Consider the following 23,305-nt stretch of genomic DNA (forward strand, 5'->3'; position numbering starts at 1 on the left):
CTTGGTCCAACCTGGCTCTGTCTCCTCCTGGACAGCTCAATGGGGAATTGTCCCCTAGCAGGTCCTGCCCACCAGCACAGAACTCCCTCATAGCAGAGCTAATCCTGTCCTTTCTCGGTGAAGACAGGATCTGCTCAGGTGTGATTTTAGGGGCATCAGGAACCTATCTCCTGCCCCCACCAAACATGGACACCTGAGATTCTACCTTTAGGGATTAATTCCTTCATGCTAAGTTGTCAACTCTCAGTATCCTTTAGAAAAGAGCAAATACTTTCCATTTAACCAGTTAAAGGCTTACACAGTTGAGTTTCTCTTGTTTATTTGTTTGTTTTTGTTTGTTTGTTTGTTTGTTTTTGAGATGGAGTCTCACTCTGTTGCCCAGGCTGGAGTGCAGTGGTGTGATCTTGGCTCACTGCAACCTCTGCCTCCCAGGTTCAAACAATTCTCCTGCCTCAGCCTCCCAAGTAGCTGGGACTACAGGCACCTGCCACCACGCCTGGATAATTTTTGTATTTTTAGTAGAAATGGGATTTCACCATGTTGACCAGGCTGGTCTCAACCTCCTGATCTCAAGTGATCCGACCTCTTCAGCCTCCCGAAGTGCTAGGATTACAGGCGTGAGCCACCGCACCCAGCCAACCAGTTGAGTTTCTATACAAATGAGGTAGAGCTGGGTGCAAGCCTGTGTGTGTGTGTGTGTGTGTGTGTGTGTGTTTTGTAGTAGTAGTGGTAGTAGTAGTAGCAGGAACGTACAAGACAAAAGGCAGGGACAGGGATTCAGGAAAGGAGAGGGAAGAGCACCCAAGACTGACTTCATTCTTTTCACCTAAGGTCAGCCCACAGGGCCCTTTATGGAAGGAAAGTGGGGGAAAACATTTTCAAAGGCTTTGGGAGAGGAGAGTTAGGAGGTAGGGGAATTTTCAAGTATGCCTGCGAAAAGCCTACACTTGTTCTGGTAACATCATTTCCTGTAAATTGTAGTTTGAGTGACAGTTCCTTTTATTGTTCCTGAAGTTTTTCCATAAGAATTTTCCAAGTACCAGAAATTTCCATGTGAAAGACAGTTATTGTCTTACCTAATTAATTTAATTTGGGTTTTCATGTTACAAAAAAATAGAAAGGATTCATTTCAGGGGAAAAATTGTTAGTTTAAACCAGTAACATTAAATTATAGTAATTCAATAAAATGATGAAAGTTAGCCAACAAAGATTCAGAAAAAATTTGGCTCTCTGTGTCATTTGTATTTTATAATAAAGAAATGGTTGGTCTCCTTATCTGACCAAGGTATATACTAGCACCCCATTAGGAATAGAGTCCAAGGTCGGGCATGGTGGCTCACACCTGTAATCCCAGCACTTTGGGAGGCTGAGGTGGGTGGATCACCTGAGGTCAGGAGTTCGAGACCAGCCTGGCCAACATGGTGAAACCCCGTCTCCACTAAAAATACAAAAATTAGCCAGACGTGGTGGTGCATGCCTGTAATCCCAGCTACTCGGGAGGCTGAGACAGGAGAATTGCTTGAACGTGGGAGGTGGAGGTTGCAATGAGCTGAGATTGCGCTGTTGTACTGCAGCCAGGGTAAAAAGAGCAAAACTCTGTCAGGAAGGAAAGAAAGAGAGAAAGAGAAAGAGAGAGACAGAGGAAGGAAGGAAGGAAGGAAGGAAGGAAGGGAGGGAGGGACGGAGGGAGAGAGGGAGGGAAAGAGAAAGAGAAAGAAAGAGAGAGAGAGGGAGGGAGAGAGAGGGAGAGAGGGAGGGAAGGAGTGAGGGAGAGACAGGGAGGGGGAGGTGGAGGTGAGGGAGGGGGAGGGAAGGGGGAGGGGAGGAGGGAAGGGGGAGGGAGGGAAGAAAGGAAGGAAGGGAAGGGAGAAAGGAAAGAAAGAAAGAGAGAGAGAGAGAGAGAGAGAGAAAGAAAGAAAGAAAGAAAGAAAGAAAGAAAGAAAGAAAGAAAGAAAGAAAGAAAGAAAGAAAGAAAGAAAGAAAGGGGGAAGGAAGGAAGGAAAGAAAGAAAGAGAAAAAGAGAAAGAGAGGGAGAGAGAGAGGGAGGGAAGGAGGAAGGGAGGAAGAGGGAGGGGGAGGGAGAGGGGAAGGGGAGGGGGAGGAAGAGGGAGAGAGGAGAGGAGAGGAGAGGAGAGGAGAGGAGAGGAGAGGAAGAAAGAGAAAGAAAGAGTCCTGCGCAATGGCTTAGCTTCAATTTTTCTAAAAAGGACAAATAATATAAGACAAAGGTATGCCAGGAAATGAGTGAGTACTTGCTTTGACCTCCACAAGAGTTGTATTTCCCTACTTTTTACTGACAACACATTGAGCCTCTTACAAAAGCAAGATGAGACGGTCATCCCACTTATCCATTGGTTTTATGTTCAGGAATGCCCCAAGAAAGACCAGCTGATACTTTTCATAGACAAGGAGAAGACCCAGAGGAGCCAAGGCCCAAAAAGTTTACTGAGAAGCCCAGAAACTGAATCCAAAGTAGAACAGGCCTTGAGTTTCCATCCTGGCCTCCTACTTGGAGCCAATTCCCTGTATAATGGGGACAATTCCCTGTTAGAGGAATGCCCAGTACCCAGGCATTCCTCTAACCCCTGCACTCTTAAGCCTGGCTCTTTGTAGTTTCTGACATGATGCTAAATCCCCAGTCTTCCATTTGACTTCTGCTCTCAGACAAAAATTCAGCAAGTATTTGGAGCTTGGCAGGGCCAGTGACCACAAACGGACACTGGCTTCTAGTGAGAAACTGTAAAAGTTGCCTTTCTGTTGCCCTCTGATAAATGTGTGTCGTGTACACACATGCCCCAGATGTGCCCTGTCTGCACAAAAGCCAAGCATATCTACCACCTGGAAAGTTTCCACACTGGATCAATTCCCAAATTATATTCTGCTCTGGCATACTGCTAGTCCACCGGGGGCACCGTGAGGAGACCATTTATTTGCTCAACTTGAAATGGACTTTCAGCCTTCTTTAGAAATGGTCTGAGAGGGTGTTTTAGACGACCCAGAACTTCCCAAAATGTAACCAACCGTTCCCATCTACTTGGGAATCGTGAAATGGAAAATGGAAACACTTTCCTCAGATGAATTAATGATCTACTTCCTATTTTTTAAAAACTTGCAAGTTTATAAATCAGAAGCAAAGGGCTGCTCTCCCCACAAAACACCTGCTCTCTGACATTAAGCCTGGAGGTTTAAGTTCCCTGGAGGATGGCTCTGCCTGCCACTTCCCTTCACCTGTATGGATAAAAGCAGTGTGATGATCTGTCAGTCACCTAAAGCTTGATCACTATGGGCCTAGAAGCAAATTATTTTACATGATCTAAATGTTTGTTGGGAACATCACAGCAACTTCATGAACAAATGAAAATTTTCCATGTTGATATTAATCCTCCGTAGACTTTCCTTCCTGTGTGGAGAGCTGCATACTTTTACAGGTAGTAATCAGATGCCACAAACTATGAGCCTGATTCAACCCAAATTATGCAGAGCAGGGAGTTTTTAAAAAGCTGCTTTTGATTTTTCTTAGCTCTTCATAGACACTCTTAATGCAGGCCTGTTTCCATCCCCTAACTGACTCCTTTAGATTTCCATAGGCAAGTCAGAGAGAAAGCAAGAAGGAAATTGAGGGTACCTTGCTAGCCGTCTTCCATGTAAGCGCAAACAAAAGTTCTAGAATTAAGAAAACGCATTCTCCTGCCTTACCGGCAGACTATGTCCTGCACATTCTGAGCCTGGCCACAAGAACAGTCAAGAAAGAAGACGTGTTTTTGTTTTTTTGTAATTTTTTTAAAAACAAAATCAAGATTTTGATTTCCAGAAATATCCTTCACCCCTAACTTGTTCTCCTATTTCTGAAAGGCCCATTCCTAAGAAGAAATGACTGGAAACATTTGCTCTATAATATTCATTGGCATTCACAGCTCCAGTTTTCTCGGGAGGATTTTGAGGGGGTTGTTTTTCTCATGTACTTGGAGCAGAGTCCTTTCTGGCTCATTTCACGGACTGAAACGTCTGGCTTAGGTAGACCAGGTATTCAGCAGGGCAACAACGGAATTCCGTAGCATCAGATTTAAGGGAAAATAGACTGAAATGATTTGGGGGAAGCAAGGTTTTCAGAAAAAACATAAAAAGTCTTTTGTGCAGAGATGGGCATGGATACATACTCTCTAAAAATTCACAAATTAAAAGTCAGCCATTCCCAAACTGAAGAAACCCCTAGAGCATCCGGCAGCACTTCTGAAAAATAAATACAAGACCATATTTTCTTATTCATAAACCCTTCTCTTACTAGTTCAAACCTAATTTGGTGACCTTGGAGACAACTTTTCTTTTGTAAGTAAACAATTATAAGAAGTTGCCTCTAAGTCATTATAAAACTACCCACAATTTTTCTGGCTTACAAAGAAAAATAAGAATACTTAACATAAAGAGACTACTTTTGATGTTGTCAAACTTAAATGAACAGCAAATAGGGGAAAAGAAGAATTTTTTAAAAAGAACCAATAAGTCAAAGAAAAAAGTTTTCCTTGTATTTAGAGAATGTTCCATTTGAAGAAGCAATAGAATATTGGAGGAATGTCCAGAGGGTAGTCACTGATAGCAGAACAACTCTAAGCAGTAATTTTGAAACCTACGTTCCTACTCACATATAGTGATAGGAGAAAACATATCATTTTGCTTGTGCAAGTGCCCAAAAGCAAACACACTCCTGCACCATGCTTTCTAAGAACTTCCCCCACCATTTGTTCTCAATGCAGAACCTAAATTCCACCAAAGCTACCAGAATTACAAATGTCTTTCCTTTTGTCCTTACCAGGGAGGAATGATTTTACAAATAAACTCACACAGGTGCCAAATGGTGCTGTCAGATTGAAAACAATCTACATGTTGTTAAATAAGTCATCCTTTGCCAATATGATGGAGTACTATGCAGCTATACAAACAAGACATTATGCAGAATAATTCCTGAGATATATTCTAAAGTAGAAAAAAAATCAAGGTGCAGAGAAGTTTATACTGCAGGTAGACTACCATTTCTGCCAAAGGGGTAAGATAATATTTTTTAAAAAGAGAGAAATGTAATTGTTTGGTTGGCATAGAGTGTCTGGAAAAATAGACAAGATACTGGTCACTAGCAGACAGAGGTGGGAGGAAAACTAGTCACCAGACATCCATTTATATCTTTTGAATTTTGTGCAAAGTGAACGTTTTACCCAGTCAAAAATAAATACGATAATTTTTTTTTTAATCTGACAAAGTATATGTTTCACTTGAGTGTTTGGGTCAACAAGAGTGCAATCCTCAGAATAAAAGAACATTTCCCTTTGGAGGCTGAGAGTTGGCCCCCATAATCCAGGAGTCTCCTTGCATCTAAAAGCCTTCAGGGGGCCGGGATCGTCCAGAAGGAAGGCCCCATGGCTCGCCAGCGAATTTTTATCAGTTCACTGGGGGCCCGGCTGGCCAAGGAGCTCGGCTGCCTGCTGCGAAGCCTAAGCCGCAACAGCTGCATAAACTGGCTGTGCCCCAGCCTGACCTATTTTGGAGACAGGTCAGACCAGTGCATGCGGGGATAAGAAAACAACCTTCCTTGCAGCCACTGGCTGCACTGCCAAGCTGCGCCAGAAGGAGAAACATGGGGGCAGGAGCTCTCCAGCTCCTAGGAGCCTTACTAGCCAGGCTACTTTCTTTTTCACTCTCACACTGCACCCCAATAACACAGAAGCCTCCAACATTTTGGAACTAAATGGAGGAAAATGAAACAGAAAGGTCATTAAAATGTATCCTTCAGCTTGAAGAGTGCTACTTTGGAAGGTATCCTTAAAACTTCTGAGCTCCAGTTTTAAAGGAGAGGGAATTAAGAAGAATCATGCACAAAGAAAAAAGAATGCACACAACCTCACGTGCAGAGCCATAAAGACCTTTAAGAACAATGACGCAGGCTGAAGAGGGGATATAATGAGAAACTGTGCAAAAACAATTCCACAAAATGAAACACTGTAACAGCATTTTAGGAATAGGAATGGATATATGAGACTCATTTTCAAAAAGCAACCTATTTGTCAATTCCTGCTCCGCTGAAAAAACTTGTGCCAAACACACAAAAAAAGTTTGAGTTGTAGTTTCAAAAAAAGCCAAGCTAATCTAAAAGAGCAAAGTAACCTTTTAAACTGGGAGGAAAAGTAATTAAGAAGCATGTTTTGACATCTCAGCTAATGGTTTTAGAATTTTATTTTTTATACCCATTAAATTGAAGTTATTTACATTAAATAGTTGCTCATAAACTCAATTTTTTGACTTGGCGAAAGCGGACTTAGTGGTGTGGGTGGGTGTCTGTGTGTGTGTGTGTGTGTGTGTGTGTGTGTGTGTGTTTGGTCTTCATTGTTGTTTCTAAGCCCTGAATTAGGTTTTATCTGCCCTTGGGCAGAGCCCATCTGCTAGTTTGTAGGCTGGTCATTTTCTGCGTGTTCAGAGATTTTTTCCTCCAACCAAGACTTTTGAGTTTTACTGCTAGGTGTAATTTGCACATAATATGCACCTTCTCGTTTCATTCTCACAGAATCCTGGAAAGCTGGTATGCAGTTCCCTACCTTACAGATGTCAAAACTGAAGTTCAAGAGGTCACAACTAAAATGTGCTTGGTCTCAATTTTAGAGCAAAATTGGTGATGCAAAAACAGACCACTTTCACCTTGGGTACTGTGCTTTCACAATGCAACAAAGTTCTGAAAAGGTACTTTGGAGTGTGTTTAAATCAAACAAGACAAAAAGCATTCAATTGCTTTAGTGAACCTCAGTTGGGAAACTAGCCAAGTGGGGATTCATAAAGAAGAAACCTATTGCTTTTCTTATAATAAAATGAATTGGACCAATTAATTTTCTTTAGTTCAGGTTAAGCTCAACCATGATGATTGAGACACACACATGCACACACGCTGTGGCCAAGATTTTCTTAATCATGATATTACATTTGAATATTGAAAGAATTTAAATATATGTTTGAAGACAGATTCTATGAATCTATAATCATTTAAAAATGAAACGCTTTTTGAAAGAAAGAGGTGGTATAAAGGAAACTAGGAAGTTAGTACTCAAAGGCAAGGGCCAATGAACTGGATAAGAGCCAAGAGCCTGTGAACTGGGTAAGTTATGCCTACACTGGAGTTTGCCACAAAAAGCGTGGGGGGAGAAGAGGGATATACTTAAAAGTCACTTTCACTTTATGTATATATATACATTTAGCATATCTGTGTACCTGTAAAAATCACAAAATGCAAATGCAGGCTTTCTATTAAAAATGCAAATGTGTATGTGACCATATCAGCATTTACTATGAGAGTACACAATAATTCCATGGTGAAACACAAATTTCATAGCAGTTAACTTTTCTTTCTTAGTATTCTACCCTAACTTACTTATTATTTCCAATCATTAACACAAGACCAAATGTATTTAATTCTACCATTGTTTCCATAAATATGCCTACTTTTCAATTATAAAAATTTTGAAAATCTACATTTAAGTCTTGATAAAACTGTACTACTTGAATTATCCATATGATCCTATAAATTTTTAAGTGCTAAAAATCAGTGGTATTTCCTCTCTCTCAATCCTATGTTGTTCAACCAAGAAGTCTCCCGTCCCTGTCACAAAGCATTTTGATCACCTATTTTTTTTTTTCTGAAACAGAGTCTCGCTCTGTCATCCAGGCTGAAGTGCAGTAGCACGATCTCAGCTCACTGCAACCTCCGTCTCCCAGGTTCAAGCAATTCTCCTGCCTCAGCCTCCAAAGTAGCTGGGGTTACAGACGTGTGCCATCACACCTGTCTAATTTTTATATTTTTAGTAGAGATGAGGTTTCATCATTTGGCCAGGCTGGTCTCAAACTCCCAACCTCAGGTGATCTACCTCCCTCGGCCTCCCAAAGTGCTGGGATTACAGGCGTGAGCCACCGCGCTGGGTGGCTTGATCAGCTATTTTTAAACAGAATATATTGGATTAGGTCCAAGGTGCATGGGGAATTGGCTTATAGAATTCAGAGTTGATATTCACATACTATTACAGATACAGTAAATATGGCCAAACAAAAGTACATAAGAAAGTGTAGTCGAGGAATTACGCAGTGAGTTTAAGGAGCCAAATATACAGCTAGTTTAATTGTTGCCTACCTTGAGTTTTAATCTATTTTGCTAGGGAAGGTAATTTATCAATCACCTTAGTAAGAGGTGGACATAAAAACTCAGACTACTTTGATCAACTTACTTTACCACAAAGTGGAGGTGTTTTGTTTGGTTTTGTTTGACTTAAAATCCTGCAGCAAAATGTAAAATGCTATGAACTTTGCTGTATGCAATGTGCGAGGCAAAATGCTTTCTCAAGATTTTCGTTTCTCCTAGAAGAAATGTGCATCAAATCAAATTGTTAACACTGTTGCCCTTTATTCAATACAATTTCATTTTCAAAGACAAGTGGCCACTTCAACAGCAGCAATTACCTGTTGGTGGTTTTTAAAAAGATTTATCAGGAAGGAAAGAAGGAAAAGAAGAAGATAAGAATTTATAACACCTATTATTCTTCAACTGTCCTCAATAACTATATTTCATGATTTTCATATCTTCCTTTGACAGTTGTGAACTTTCTAATTCTTCTCTCTTGAATCGGTGTTTTATAATGTTAAATAGGCATTTTGATAACTGTGCATATTCCAACTAAAAATTGGAAATATATGTATTCTGTTCATTTTGGAGCATAATCTCAGCTTAGATAATTTGAAGAAAGCTTTCCTAAAGGAGAGGTGCTCTGCTTCCAGCAAAAGCTCACAATGCTACTGGAGCTCAGTATTTCCCAACACTGTAGGGTAGAGCTAAAAGCTGAGTTGCATCTTGCTCTACCGAAGACTGGTGTGAATGGGACAAAAATATCTTTCCCAATAGGGCAGAGGATGGCCATTAGGGGATTAGTCTTCTCACTAACCTTTATTAGGAAGGAAAGAAATAAAATAGGTATTGAAGGTAAGAAATTATAACACCTATTATTCACCTATTATAGAATTATAATACCTATTGCTGCTTTGGTGTCTATCTTCCAGAAAGATGGCAATATCTGAATTTTCTCAGAAATATCTGAAATTCCTTTTCACAATTCCCCAACTAAAGGCAGCCGGTTCTTGGGTTAGCAATTTTGAGTTGGTACTGAGGTGAGGCCCAGCTTGGAGCTGGGAGCTGCTGTCCCTGGGGCAGTGTATGAATACACAGCCTAATACACAAGGATGAAAAGTTCTTGAACTCTGTATGTATATGAAATATACATTTGAAATATACGACAAAGAACTATTTAATGCTATATCTGGACCCAGGACATGGGAACCATAACAAATCTGAGCTAACTGTAACTTCTGGCTTAATCTATTTCAGGCAGTTGTTCTACACTGCAATGTTTGGTAGTAAATATTTTACATCAGAGAGCATTTAAGCACAGATAGATTATTAATTAATAGGAGGATTCTAATAGAAAATATTAGATAATACCCACCAAAATTCTGCTCTCAATGTCAAGATTCATCTTGCTCAAGAGCGAACAAGAGTAAAAAATAAAATAATAAAGCCTCATGCACAATTTTTTAGTAATGAAATGAGCACAAAGAAGGAGATTTGAAAACCTCACACACAGGCAGATCCATGATGCACAGTTATATATCCAAAGCCTAAATCTGGAATGAATTGTACAACCTCAGTTAGTGCTATTTGTTGGAATTTGCAAATTAAGCGCAGAGATGGTATTTCCAAAAGATTCCTTTGCAGAAGTTTTGCTTTCATAATAAAAGAAAAACCTATGCAAATACACTGAGTTCTTAAACAAAAGTCTAATAGTTCATCTCAGAATCAACAGTTTAAAAAAGTCGTAAAGTGATTCAAGGAAATATTTCTCCTGGCATTCAACAACTGGGAGGCTGTGCTGTTACCTCAGTTTCTGATGACTTGAGAAAGTGCAATCCATAGGACAAACATATCTTCATTTTGTGCAACTAAATATAGTTTAGTGCCAGCATAATTCTTAGTGTAATAATTAAACTCTAACAATACACATACCGTACACATAAACACATATCTATTCCCAAATTATAGAGGATTAGAAATATACATGAGAATCACCTAACCATCTATAAACACAGAAATTATGGAAACACGGGTAGAGAGATGTAGTCAATATAACTCTCAGATTCCTGTATATTTAATTATTCCCCACCTAATTTTACATAAAAATCTGCTATGTTTTCATTAAATTCCAGCTTGGAAGACAACTTTAGGGCAACTTTTGTATTTAGAAATTTAGCAACAGGCAGGTAGTAGCTGCCGTGCTTTCTGCCACCCACCCCCCGACAAAATGAGAATCTATTTGATGATAAATTCACCATCATAGCCTCCGTTCTAAGTAAGAAATCACGATAGGATAATTAAAAACACCCCATGAGTCTTCTCTACAAATCTACAACATGTAACTGGTTTCAGTTCCTATTTCTTAAAGAGAATTTGGTCAATTCTTCCTTAGAGATTTCAGAGGAAAAGAAGGATTTTCCAGGACAGATAAATTGAAATGATCCCGCTTTGATCTCTGTGGTTAAGAACCCGGCACAATGGAAGATGACCACTGAGGGGCCGCGCTCCCGGCCTTTTAATGCGTAACAATGGTATCACAAACAGCTACTTAATCAATATTTGGCCAGAGCTGCTGAAAACTTCCTTTTCAGATTTTAATTCCCACTTGTAAAACAACCCCAGAGCAGCCAGTGAGATAAGACATTAAACTGACTGCTTAATTGCCTTTTAGTGTCTTGTTAGTTATATATGTACATTCTAAACTGTTCTTTAATCTTTATTTACCCTCATGGATAAGGGTACCTGTCATACAGAATCCAATCGAACTTAAAACATGTTCTGTTCCAGCCCAAGCCAAACTCTATTTCTCAGCGTTTGTTTGTTGTTACTGTTGCAGCTTTTCATTTTCATTGGCCATCTACTTATATACAACTTAAACATTTAGTCTCACAGTAGGAAGAATTTTTTGTTGTTGTTCTCAAAATATATGCATTCATGGACGCTGAAGCCATTCGGATTTAGCGGCCACGCTCCTGTTCACGTGATCGATTTCTGTATATTCCACTCACCTGAACCGCTGCGCGCTGACTGGTTCCCCCTCACCGCCCGGGTGGGTTTTACTGCTCAGCCCTGGGGACTTTTAAATGACCCTTCAGTAATTATTACGCAGTAGAAGCCCCTACGTCCTGGTTCCGGTGCTATCAACAATCAAATCAAACCCCAAAATAAACATACGATTTCAAGCATTAATTAGAAAATCTGCATGTTTTCAATAAGGCTAGAAGGTAAGCACACAGCAGTCAACCAAACCAAATAGGCGAAAAGAAAAAGCTAGGAGCTGAACTCTGGTGTTTCCTTTCAAGTCGTTGCAGCAGGAAAATTGTTACCGCGACATTAACAGATAGAACACGGCGTGGTGTTCTAATAGAATTCAAGTTCTGATACTTCCAACACTTTTTTAAATGGGTGGTATTTCTTTGTTGAGTTTTGCAAGGACTTCAGAAAATATGAAGTTTACTCTAAACAATCGAGACGACGTTGAGGTCAAATTCGTGATCCTAACAAATTGACTTGGAGAGCGGTCTGGTCCGTCCACTTGAATAAAGGATCCGAGGCCATAAACCTATGATCCTACACCCAATGATTTTAATCTATGGGAAAGTTTGTCTCCCGCCTTCCCTTCCTCCCAACCTTGAACCAAAATGTCCCTTCCTGCTCAGTAACGGGAAAAGAAATGACCCTTCGTTTTCCTTGATTTCAGCAGTCCCTTAATGATAAGAGTGCTCTTTTCATGATTTCACTGGAAATAAAATATTCCAAAGACCTTTAATGCTTTTCTACGTTTTAAACTGATTTATCTTCCCCTACCTCCCCACAAAAAAGCTGAAGTCGTCCTCGTGAACTTTACAAAAGCTGACAAGCTTACAAATAAAATGGAAACTTGAGCAAAACTTTTGTCACTTTTGCTTTCTCCAATTTTTTAAGAAAGCACTCTTTTTTGTAAACGTCAAATAGGAGGGGACAGATAGGAAAGGAATATAAGCCCCCAATCGACCTATGCTTGAGATCTCTTAGCGGTATCTTTTAAATTGTTGCAAACCTCCCACGCTCACTTGTGATTTTAAAAGGGAGGAAAGTCTTATGAGAGTGTATCGCCAGTCCCCAATCAAAACATCAATTTGGCAATCTGGCCTCTCTCCCCCTGCACTCCGGAGCTGCCACTTCAAAGCCACTACAACAAGTCAGTAATTGTAACGTTGCATCTAAATATTTAAGCGAGAGTCTTGCAGTCGCGTGTCCATTTACAGTCCTCAACTGTCCTCTAATTCCATTACTGCACAAAGCAAAAATGTTTCCCAAAACTCACAAACAGGAAAAGCGTCACCCTGCTGGAGGAGAAGAAGGAGGGGTGGAGGAGGAGGAGGAGATGATGAAGGGGCAGTTTCTATTGATTAGTCACCGCTTTTGTGTTAAGGGCTTTCTTTAAAATAAGAAAAAAATGGGGGGAGGTTGCAGAAATTTCACTAATGTGAGCCTCAGGCAAGGGAGGAAAAAAAAAAGAGGAGAAGAAGGGGGGAGGCGGGCTGTGTCTAGATGAAAGTGAGAAGGACATAAAGGAGGCAATTGAGTCGGCTGCAGCCCGGCGAGCTAAGCTTCGAGCCGTCCAGAGAGTAGGGGAGGGGGCGGCGCGGCGCGGCGCTTTGGCGCAGAGCGCAGGAGTGGGGGCCCAGCCCATTGTGGCGGCGCCCGCGGGCCCGCTCGGCCGAGCCGGGGGAGGAACAGAGGCGCCCATTGACCGGCCGCTGCGCAGGGCCGTGCCCACAGCCCCGGATGCCTCGGCCAGGACTTGGCTCCCCCGGCTGCCCCTGCTCCAGTCTCAGCGCGGGCCAGGGGCTGGGGGGATTGGCGATAGCGGGCGGGGGTAGTGTTCCTGAGCCGCCCAGCCCTCTCCTTTCTCCTGAGCTATGAAGCTGGAAGCATGGATGCTGCAAGGGTACATCATGCTTAGTGCGCGCCCGTTAGGGAGCGCGGGCCCGAGCGCACTAGCTCCGCAAGCCACTCAGCTCTTGGATTGAACGAGAGAAAAGGGAAAGCTGGGAAAGTTAAGAGGACCATCTGAGAGAAAGACACTGGAGAGAAGAATGAGGGTGATTCTGACCTCATTCAAGGTGGCTCAATCCTTTTGTCCCAGTGTCTGCCAAGCAGACCTCAGGCAAAAGATGTCCCTTGAAAAGCCAGGCTCAGCAGCACCCACCAGGCCCACTAACTGGAAACAGGCAAGAATACACCACACTGATTAGAGGACCCCAATGTCCCTCCTCCCTCAGATTTCTCCTCCCTCTCTGCCAGGGCGCTAGGAGCGCTTTATCAGCATTCATTCTATTTTACAAGCGGGCAGCCTGGGATTTTTGATACCCAAACAACAGAAAGAAGTTTTTGAAGTTTCTAGACTTCAAACTACACCTCACTCTGTCCTTTCTCTGGGCCCCTGTTGCCCTCCAGGGCTCACCTAAAAAGGAGCTAGAGGTGCTGAAGAGACTGACACTGCATCTTCCTTGACAACCCCAAATTAAATTAGGCTTCAGTCTCCAAGGTGTGTGTGTGTGTGTGTGTGTGTGTGTGTGTATGTGTGTGTTTCCAACAGCACAGCCCCCACTGGGGAGAATACTCTGATTTTAAAAATGGTAGCAATTGCCCTTGAATAGCAGCCGGCCCAGCTAGACAGCCCAAAAGACTAGAAACATTTTGTAGGTGAAATGGCCACTTTTTCCACGCTGGAGAGTCCATAAAACTTCCTGGCGCAGCAGCTATTGGGGCTCATTGAATAATTCATCCCTCATTGCAAGCCCATAATGTCTATTCTCAGCCTTTTGTGGTGCTGTTTTCTCTTCTTTTCTCCTTGAATTATAAAAAGGTTGCCTTCCTTTGTTCACATCAAGCTGCTCCGAGCTGGAGCTTTGTCTGGGCTGAGCTAAAGTGTGAGTTTCAATGGACTCTCCAGGCTTTGTCTCCCAAGTTCATCTCCAAGTGTAGATTGTGTAGAGAAGGCCTTCTTTGTAAAAGCTGGAAAAGTTGTACAAATGTTTGACCAGCTCATTTGGGACGTTTTGTCTCCTGGGCCTCCGTCGCCTGTACTGCGAGAGAGCAGCCAGCCTGCCACGCCGGTGCCTCCAGCAACAAGTAGCAAAGCCGTGAGTCCCCAGCCTCTGTGACCGCTCTGGGCTCTTCTCCCCATTGCCCACAGGAACACATTTGGTTTGGGGTTGTCTGACTCCCTACCTTCCTCCCTTCTCAGCACCTCTATGCTGCAGCTAGGCCTGGGATAACAGCCAAGGTATCTTCTCAGAGACCAGGGCAGAAAAATGCACTCTCCAAAAAGAGGATTTAGGCTGAGTCCGTAGGAGGCCTCTGTCATACAGCAAAAGAAGCATCTCCTGCCCAACCTGCTGTAGTTGGACATGTCTTTGATTTCTTGTGTGCATCAGAGTATCTACATTTGTTTTTCCCTCAAATCAGCCATTTGGGTCTGTAACTTCCAAATCTAAATATTCCTTCCAGGTTGTGTACAGATCTTGCACTGCTTTGTAAAGCAGCCGCTCGGGAGAGCCAGTGGCTGCCCCAGAGTTGGGCAATGAAGATAAAAGAAGTCCCACTGGGATGCCACTCTGGTAAGGGCTCAGGCCCAGCTAGTCGCAGTCGGCGATGGCTCTGACCCCCCCTGGAAAGCCCCCTGTCCCTCTGGCAACTCCAAAACTGACTTTGCCCGGTGAACTCCAGGTCCCAGGTGGGGAAACTTCAGGCGCGAGTGGGGCTGCTGGCCACTCTTGACCATTTGTGCATTTGAAAAGGGGCAACCATCTCCAAGGCCAAAGCCACTGAGACACAATCCCCCCATCTCCCACTGCAATGATCCCTTCCTGGTTCAACTCTGATGGCATTTCTTTTCTTTTTTTCTTTTTGCATGTGTACCCTTAAAGTTTGAGGATGACTTGCAGCGGGTGAAGGGGAAGCGAGCTGCACTTCTGTCTCCCATGAGGGAGATTTTTTTTTTCTTAGTGCTGACAGTGCACAGCCAAAAAGGAATCGGGGGTCCGTACCCCTAGAAGACAGAGGGTGCCCGCACTCTAAGAACCCAGATCCCTTCAATTTGTAACCCAGAGCTTGGGTTCCTTTCAATTCCCAGACACACACAGGTTAAACCCCGTCACATTTGAAAATTAATTTCAAACAAATCAAACCAGTGAACACACACACACATTTATAAGGCAGCCAATGTGGGGGCAACTTTTGGAAGGCCCTTGCCCAAAAGAGTTCTCTCTCTCTCTCTCTCTCTCTCTCTCTCCCCTTTACTGCGGGGAAACTCCGGAGACCAGGGCCTTTCCTGAGAGCATAAAAGCTATTTCAACTTCTGAAGATTCAAGTACCCTCTATCCCAGGCCCTACAATTGCTCAGAGATGCCCAGTCTCATACCGTTTAATGGCAAGAGAGTAACAGCTTCCCCTGCCCCCTCCAATAGAGCACAATTCACAGTTCTAGAATCCCAGGGGCTGACAGTGGTAAGAAAGAAAGATTTACAAAACGGAAAAACTAAGCAGAATAGAAATGTTTGTTTTAATTCCTAGTGTCCCTCTGGTCTTCCACTTCCATGCCCTTACTCAGGCGCAGAGACACCGAGCACGAAGGGACCTTGATCCGAGCTGGGCTTGGCTGCCTTCAGATCCGCAACGTCAGGGAGCCGATGCCCGCCAAGGTCCCCAGCGAGTGCGCCGCCCAAGGCGCCACCTCTTACCTCGCTCGCTCAGGATGCCGTCGATGCTGTGTTTGGCCTTCTTCTCGCTTTCCTCTGCCTCCTTCCTCTCCAAGTCGGCCTCCTCCTCTTCACCTTTCCCGAATTTACTCCTCAGGATGCGGCTGATGGAACTCACTGGGGGCGGGAGGAGGAAGGAAGCAAGGGAGTGCACATAGCTGAGACAAGAGGGACTGTGCGGGAAGGAGGCCCCCCCACCAACCCCTAGCCAGGTCCCTAGAGCCGCTGCCCTGCACTGCTCGGGTGTCCCCTCCTGCATCCCTGGGCATCCACATCCTTCTCCAGCCCTCTCATCCTGCCATTCAAACCCCCCCTCCCTATTATCTGTATCTCGGTACCGAAAGACGGAGCCTGGGAAAACCGCGCCTCCAGGTTAGGGCCGGTTGCCATCTTTGTCCCTCGATTCTGGGCAGGAAGCGTTTCCCTTCTTGGACTCCAAAGACCGGGCTCTAGGTCTCCAATCTAAGAGAATTCTCCCACCAGCCCACTGGGTATCCTCCTTCCTCCCCACCTGAATGCATGGATCCTGCGGTTCGCCTTAAGGGAGGAAGAACCAAAGCTGACCTGTCCACCACCACCCCCCGCCCCCCCCCCCGTAAATCAAGTTTCTTCTTTTCCTTTCCTTTTTTTTTTTTTTTTTTTTTTTTTTAAGGCTATAAAGGGTTTAAATTTCAACTGTAGAATCGTTTCCTATTGTAAAAATCAAAAGAAAATGCACTCTCTCCCACTTATTTTTTCCAGATTCCAGTCTGGTAAACAAATCCATGTTCTGAAATATATGTTTCTCGCAGAGGGAAAAAGGGAGTTTCCTTTTAATTAAAAACAAACCCTCCCGTGCGCCCTCGCGCTGGCCCCGTGCTCGCCCCTCTTCTCCCTCCGCCTCCCCCAGGCTGCCGCGGCAGGGGGCTCCTGACCGTCCCTGAGACTCTCGGGGGCAATCGGGGCCGTTGTGAAAGCCTCCACAGCCCTGCGCACACGGCAAAGTCCCTCCTGGCGCGGGCCCCATCTCCCTTCGGTTGGGGTTACCAAAACATTTGTTTCTCTTTAAAAGGGAACATCAATATTAATAAACGCTCTGCCTCCGCCTCACGTTTCCTGCCCTGCCTCCTTGTCAGAAATCTTCTTTGGGGAGTCCTCAGCGGTGGTCTCGCCACCCTCCGCCCCCAGGACAAGCATTTCACCCCTCCCTCCATAAAGTGCCAAGAACGCCTGGTTGTTAAATATTTCAGGGCCTCGGGAGAGGCCACCTTCCAATAGCTGAGATCGATAATTGGGGTGATTACGTCTTGTTCTACCTGCCGGGGTAATAGCGACTATCGCGCCTCGGGGAGACGTTAATGGGCCTAGTACCTGAGGGCACGGTGTTTCGATCACAGACCGCGTCCTTAAGTAATTTGTCTCGGATTTCCCAGCTGAACATGCCCGGGTTCTCTCTTTTGTATTCCTCAATTTTCTTCTCCACGTCAGGCGTTGTCACCTGCTTTAAGAGAACAGGCGGGCAGGCGTTGGTACCCAGTACCCTGGGCCAGGTGGCGGCGGCCCCACCGCCTCTGGGCCTGTCGGGATGCTCCTCCCTGAATCCTCTGGGACAGTCCCCCTTTGTTAGCAAAAAGACCCCAACTCTCCGAGGCACTTTAGAAAGAGACAGACAAGAACACATCCCATTCCGAAGCAGCCTGGGAAGCCTCTACCTCCCCGAGACAGGCCCCAGACAACCGGGATAAATTCAAAAGAATTATAACATCTTGATGGGGATGGGGTGGGGTTGTACTTTCTCATCCCTGGAAATAAGGCAACTCCTTACACAGAACCAACAGGAAAACGAAACTAAAAAAGCAATGCTTGAAAAAGGAGCTGAAAAATTAAGTTAAATCTTCCACTTGTGCTTTTCCAAAGGTATAGTTATGCTAAAGTGAAGGCTGAAATGTAAAGGTACGTATTTAGGTTTTTAAAACTTCGAGTCGATGACAAATATAAATAAGAGAGACTGACTCTTCTCTCCACCGCCAGTATATATATTTTTTAAAGAAGAAGAAGGTTCCAAAGATTCTTAGAAAGGCTGTGAAAGGGTTTCAGCAGATGGGAAGGAAGAGGAGGGTGTTTGGAGGTCTTCGGTTTACCATAACCCTCTTGATTTTGCCCCGTGGCAACTGGAAGAAAACACAGACCTTGTGTAATTCCCTCCCACTCAACCCTAGTTGGCGTGACTCTTTCTTTTTAAAAAGGGAATCAAAATAATTTGAGGATAGCACCAAACTGCTTATATTTTTTAATGGAGTCATTGGCTTATTACAAAGAAAACTAATCATCCTAGTTTTTGACTCATTGAAAACAATTTGCACTGGGGGAGACTGAGGGCGGGGTTTGGGAGACAAACCAGTATAAAACCTGAAGAGGTTCCTTACATTCGTTTTGGAAAGGACAGTGCCATGGGTGGGAGCTGGGAAGACACTTAAGGAAGAAATCGGCAACAGGTGGGCACATACAGCTTGCCTACTTTAAGTGTTTATCTATTAAAATAATTTGATGAGGATTGCAAGGCTTATGGGCTGTAAAAAACAAATGTGATTTTTCCTTTGCAAAAAGGAGAGAGCTTTCCCTAAGTATTCATCAAGAAGTGTCCAGGGCGCGCGCACACATACACACACACACCCCTTTACACACTTTCACAAACTTCAAAAATAACTCATTGGAGAGCCCCAGATGCCAGCCATTCCCCTCTGCCCACTCTTCCCCAAAACAGGGGACCACAGTCTGGGAGCCAGGAGGGCAAGGCCCGCCCTCTCACCTTGGGCTTGCTGCCGCCGATGGCACCAGGACGTATGGAGCCGGTCTCCTGGTACCTGCACAGGATCTTGGAGACGCAGCCGTGGGACACGCGCAGCTGGCGCGAGATGACGCAGGGCCGGATGCCGTGGTGGGCCATCTCCACGATCTTGTGGCGGATGTGGTTGGGCAGCGGCCTGCCGTTGATAAAAACGCCGCCGAGCTGGTTGACGCGGCCCTGGCCGAGGGGAGTGGACACTGTGGGAAGGTGAAAAAGAGGGAAAAAGGGAAGGGAAGGGAAAAGTCACTGGAGGAAAATAAAAAGCAAAGAACAGCAGCACTTAATTTCGCAGTCTTCTGGCCCATCCTCATGTTACAGCACCGACACTGAAACTGCTCGACATCGGACTCCCAGACCCAGACCTCCTTTCAATCACATTTGTTCAAATTATTCAGCAATATAGCGCGTGTAACGTTGTGTAAAGACAGCAAGTGGGGCAAAATAATTCTCCCCAGAGAAAGCATCTTCCCCTTTGGGCCCGGGAGGAGTGGCAACTTAGGAGACCCTGTAGCTGATAGAGTGTCTAGCTTGCTCTAGAAACAGCCGCCTGGCGAAGAGAAGTTCACCCAGGCGCTGGCCTTGATGAACTCTGATCCCACCGATCCCTGTCCAATTGGGATCGCTCCCTTTCTAAGGGACTTGGGCGAGCTGATAGCCCTTGGGGTTTCTAGCCAAAAGTGCAGCAGCCAAGAGTCAAAGCGGGTCCAGAAAGGAGGCCCAAGCAGCAGTGCCTGTGTCACCTGTTACATCTTGGGACAGAGACCACAGCAGCGGCAGGACTGTTCCTGGGTCCCCTAGCCCCCATTCTTGCTCTGGGTGTTACATTCTACTCTAGGCTGGGTGTGAAGGGGGTGGGGGTGGGGGCGATGAGGATCTCTGCTGGGGCACCCTAACCTCGAAAACCATTGGAAACGGCTCAGGCTTGCAAGGCTTCCTGCCTCCTCGGGATTCCCAGAATCTTCAAGTGGACTGAAAGGCGATTCCTAAACAAGTTACAGAAAATTCTAGACGCTATTTGACACAAATAGAATTCTAATTTATTTAATTATTCTAAAAATTCCAATCACAATGGCGCGGCGTCAGCCACCACAATTTTGTAGGGCAAAAAAATGCTTCCTGAACTAACATATGTTTCACAAGTGTGGGCGCAGCCGGGACAATTTCGAGACAATTTCGAGTGGACAAATTGCGGAGAAGTTGCTTCTGCAGCTCAGAAGCTGATTCACCTCCTTCTCCCCCGCGACATTTCCAAAACAACAGGGGCAGGTCGCCCCGGCCCGCTGCAGGCCTGGCCGCCCAGCTCCGTCAGGATTTGAAGAGAGCAGCGCGCTCCATTTGCAGAAAGGAAATCGAGTAGGTCCTCGCCCCCGACTGGTGCTTCTTGGGGTGTGGGATGCCCGGGGAATGGGCTTACTGGAAGCACCAAAGGAGCCTGTGGAGCCTGCAGATGGGGTGAGGCAGCCGGTCCCAGGCCCCGGGATCCAGGCGGCGCCCTGAGGCCCTCCCTTACCTTCCAGAGGGAACCCGCTGCGCGGGTAGTTCTGCCCCGGGCCCGGCCGCATCATCCTGGGCACAGCGCCGGCCAGCGTGGTCATCCTGGGGGCAGCTTCGCTCGGAAATTATATCCAGGTGAAGGCGAAACGGAAAGGCGAGTGCGGCGCGAGTGACCCTCGGGAACTATCCGGAGCGTGGAGAGCCCCTCCCCAAAACGGCTGGAGAGAGAGGGAAGGACGCGGGGAGGGGGGCTGTCGGTTCCTAGTCCAGAGGCCGGAGCTGGAACCCGGGAAAGGGGAGGGCGGGGAGGCCCCGGAGTCCAGGATCCCGAGCCCAGGGCGGAAAAGTTTGGTGCGAGTCCGGGCAAATGCTCCCGCGACTGGGGTCCCTGAAAAGGGGGCTCAGAGAGCCACGGCGAGCCGGGGAGTCCGGTGAGGCGGGAGCGCGGCCTGCCTGAGTCTCCTCCTGTGGTGACACCGAGTGCGGGGATCCGGGCTCGGGAGCATTTATTAGTTCTTTTGCCCAAAGCTTGGTCAGGAGCCCTGAGCTGCGATTGGCCGATGGGGAGACCGTCCCGGGTGGCGGAGACACGCGCTGATTGGGCGACAGCGGCCACTTTCTCTTCCCATCTCTGGTGGTGCCGAGGCCTCTGCCGGCCCCGAGGGGGACCCGCGCTGCGCCCCTTGCCCAGGAGAGAAGGGTGGCCCGGTGAAAACTGAGAGAGACAGCCCTAGGGAAATGGCAGTCGCTGAGGGTGGAGAAGAGTCTCTGTCTCTGTCACTCTGTGTGAGTGTGTGTGTGTGTGTGTCTGATCTCTCTTTCCTTGACTTTCTATTTCTCTGTCTCTCTGTCTCTTTCTGTGTCTCTCTTTATGTGTCTCGCTCTGCCTGTATTCCTCTTGTGATTTCCTGTGTCTCTCTATGTCTCATTTTTTCTACCTGTAGGTCTCGCTCTCATTTCTCTTGGCTTACTGCCACTGAAGGGGGCACAATTCCAATAAGAAGGCATCTGGGGCCCCAGACATATTTAGCTTTCCTTCCTATGGTCAGTGCCCCTTGGCCTAGGCTTGTTAAGGGGTCCTCTCGATGGGGTTTCTCCCGGGAGTGAGTCCAGGGTGCGCTGATGTTCTTTTGTCTTCTCCGTCTGCAAGCTGGACTAGTGTGAAGCACAGGCAGCCGTCGCTAGGCCCAAGCCCTCGTTAGTTGAAGGCTGGGGATATGGGGGGAGGGTGCAGAAAAAAACTCGGCTCCTCTCCTTGATTTAAAAACCCCTCTGGCAAGCTGCGGCTCTAAATCTCCACATATAGATCCCTGATGCGTCGACAGAGATGTGTCTATATGTTAAAGTTTTGCCCGGCTGCAGCGTTTGTTCTCAGGAATTTATTATGGCATTCAGACTAAACTGCTGGAAAAATAAAAGGAACGAAGTCTTGGCTAGGAGCTGAAGTGTCCCCAGCAGGATATGACGCCAGGAGTGTTGTAAAGACTGTCTGTCCTTAGAGAAGGTACCATTGTGCATAGCCTTTTATTTATAACTTGGTAAGTGCCAGCGAACTCGCCTCCTTTACACCCCCGAGTGCCAGCCCCGCGCTCTGCACTGCGCTTTATTCGCTCGAGTCTATTCAGGGACTGTCACTCCGGGTCCGCGAGGTATTCAGGGCCTTAATCAATCAAAAGGATGAGAATCGGGCAGGTTTTTCCCTTTGAAATAAAGGAAACAATGACTTCTGGGCTTCAAGTTCCCCCTTTTCCTTTTACGATTTTTGAATTTTTCGTGCGCCAGGAGTTCTCCACTCCTCTCTCTCTGTCCCCCTCCCCCACCTCCTTTGACAGTTTTGACGTGAACTCGGGCCCCCACCGTACTTCGCCATTCCCTAATTAAGGCAAACTCAGAAGGCAAGATGGTGGGGGGGGGGGGGTGAGGGGGTTGGGGTATAGCTGCTCAGCAGTCCACAAGTTGGTCCTTTAAAAACCCACCCACCATAGGGGAAAACAGACAAGCTTTCAGCCTGCCTGATGCCAGAAGGCTTGGTTGACCCTCAGAGCCACGGGGACAGGTCTCAGGAGACTACCAAAAATGTCTGGACCCATGAGGGAGGCATGTGCCTTGTTTAACTTGGTTTTACAAATTATGATTCCATTTTTTTCAAGGGGAAAATTGTCTTATTTTCTTTTTAAGGAGTTGGGGTCACCAAAGCCTGTGTCCTTATTTTTTAAGCCACTTCTCAGCGACAGCGTTTTGAGAGTTAGACTTTTTCCAAGTTTTCTTCTTCCCAAAGGTTGAGCAGAGCCGACAGAACACTTTCTGGGGTCAGCGGTAATTGTTGGGTGAAGGAGGCATCCGAAGTGTAATATCAAGAAGGCAAATGCAGGCTCAACTCTCAGCTAAAATAAACTCTGGCACCCCGCGAGCAGTTAAAGAACATCTAGGACTGAGTCTCATTTGTTTTTGAGCCGGGGGCTTGGCCAAGCCCTCCCAGAGTCCACCCGTCTCTCTCCTGCCGGCAGTTTTCTCTCCTGAGAGCCGGCAGATGCTGGAGGGAGGCGCTTGTTCAAGCTTCCTTCTCCGGGTCCCTTAGACTGCAGAGTCCGCGAGACCGTTGAACGGAGGTACTGCCGGCTGAGCCGAGTCTTAAGTGTCCATGGGGGCTGGTTCATAAACTAGCCACCACTTGCTATAAAATCGTACAAATGGAGGCCATGAGGATGTGACTCCGGAATCAGGGGGCGACTCATTTTCTCTCCTTTCCGGCCTCTTTCTCTTCTGCCAAGCGCTCTGAGGTTCATATGTACCCAGATGATCAGCTCGGCCCTTCTCCACCGGGCAGTGGCCAGAGGTGCCTGGAGACACGGAGAGGGGTGGATGAGCACCCTTAGGCTCTGGACAGCTGAGCCACATCCAAAGACTTCGGGAATCTAAATTTCTTGTGGCCTGTGTCCCAGAAGTCCGACCTGGGATGGCCAGGACAGTAATGTTGGCTGAGGCTGCCCGGCCTAGGGCGCCCGCACTCTGTCGAAGTTAACCCGGCTCAGAGCCGGGGACTCCGCAGAACCGGGCGCAACAGGTCTCAGGAAAGTCGGGTGATTCCAG

General features: G+C 46.1%; 1 protein-coding gene across 4 annotated transcripts in view; it reads right to left on the bottom strand.

The window, feature by feature from the left end:
• PAX3 (paired box 3) overlaps positions 1–20,697 on the bottom strand; it is a 100,036-nt gene extending 79,339 nt beyond the window's left edge. For 2 of the 4 annotated variants that reach the window (XM_025404703.1, XM_025404701.1), the window contains exons 1-4: positions 20,232–20,697; positions 18,683–18,918; positions 17,245–17,374; positions 15,877–16,011 (exon numbers count right to left, since the gene is read on the bottom strand). In XM_025404703.1, the coding sequence (XP_025260488.1) occupies positions 15,877–16,011; positions 17,245–17,374; positions 18,683–18,918; positions 20,232–20,316 (586 nt within the window). In that variant the 5' untranslated portion in view covers positions 20,317–20,697. Of the gene's footprint in view, positions 1–15,329; positions 15,468–15,876; positions 16,012–17,244; positions 17,375–18,682; positions 18,919–20,231 lie in introns of those variants that run through there. The other 2 variants (XM_025404704.1, XM_025404702.1) reach the window with 2 other exon arrangements.
• Between the last annotated feature and the right edge of the window lie 2,608 nt (positions 20,698–23,305).

The sequence above is a fragment of the Theropithecus gelada genome, chromosome 12, assembly GCF_003255815.1.
Source record: "Theropithecus gelada isolate Dixy chromosome 12, Tgel_1.0, whole genome shotgun sequence".
NCBI lineage: Eukaryota > Metazoa > Chordata > Mammalia > Primates > Cercopithecidae > Theropithecus > Theropithecus gelada.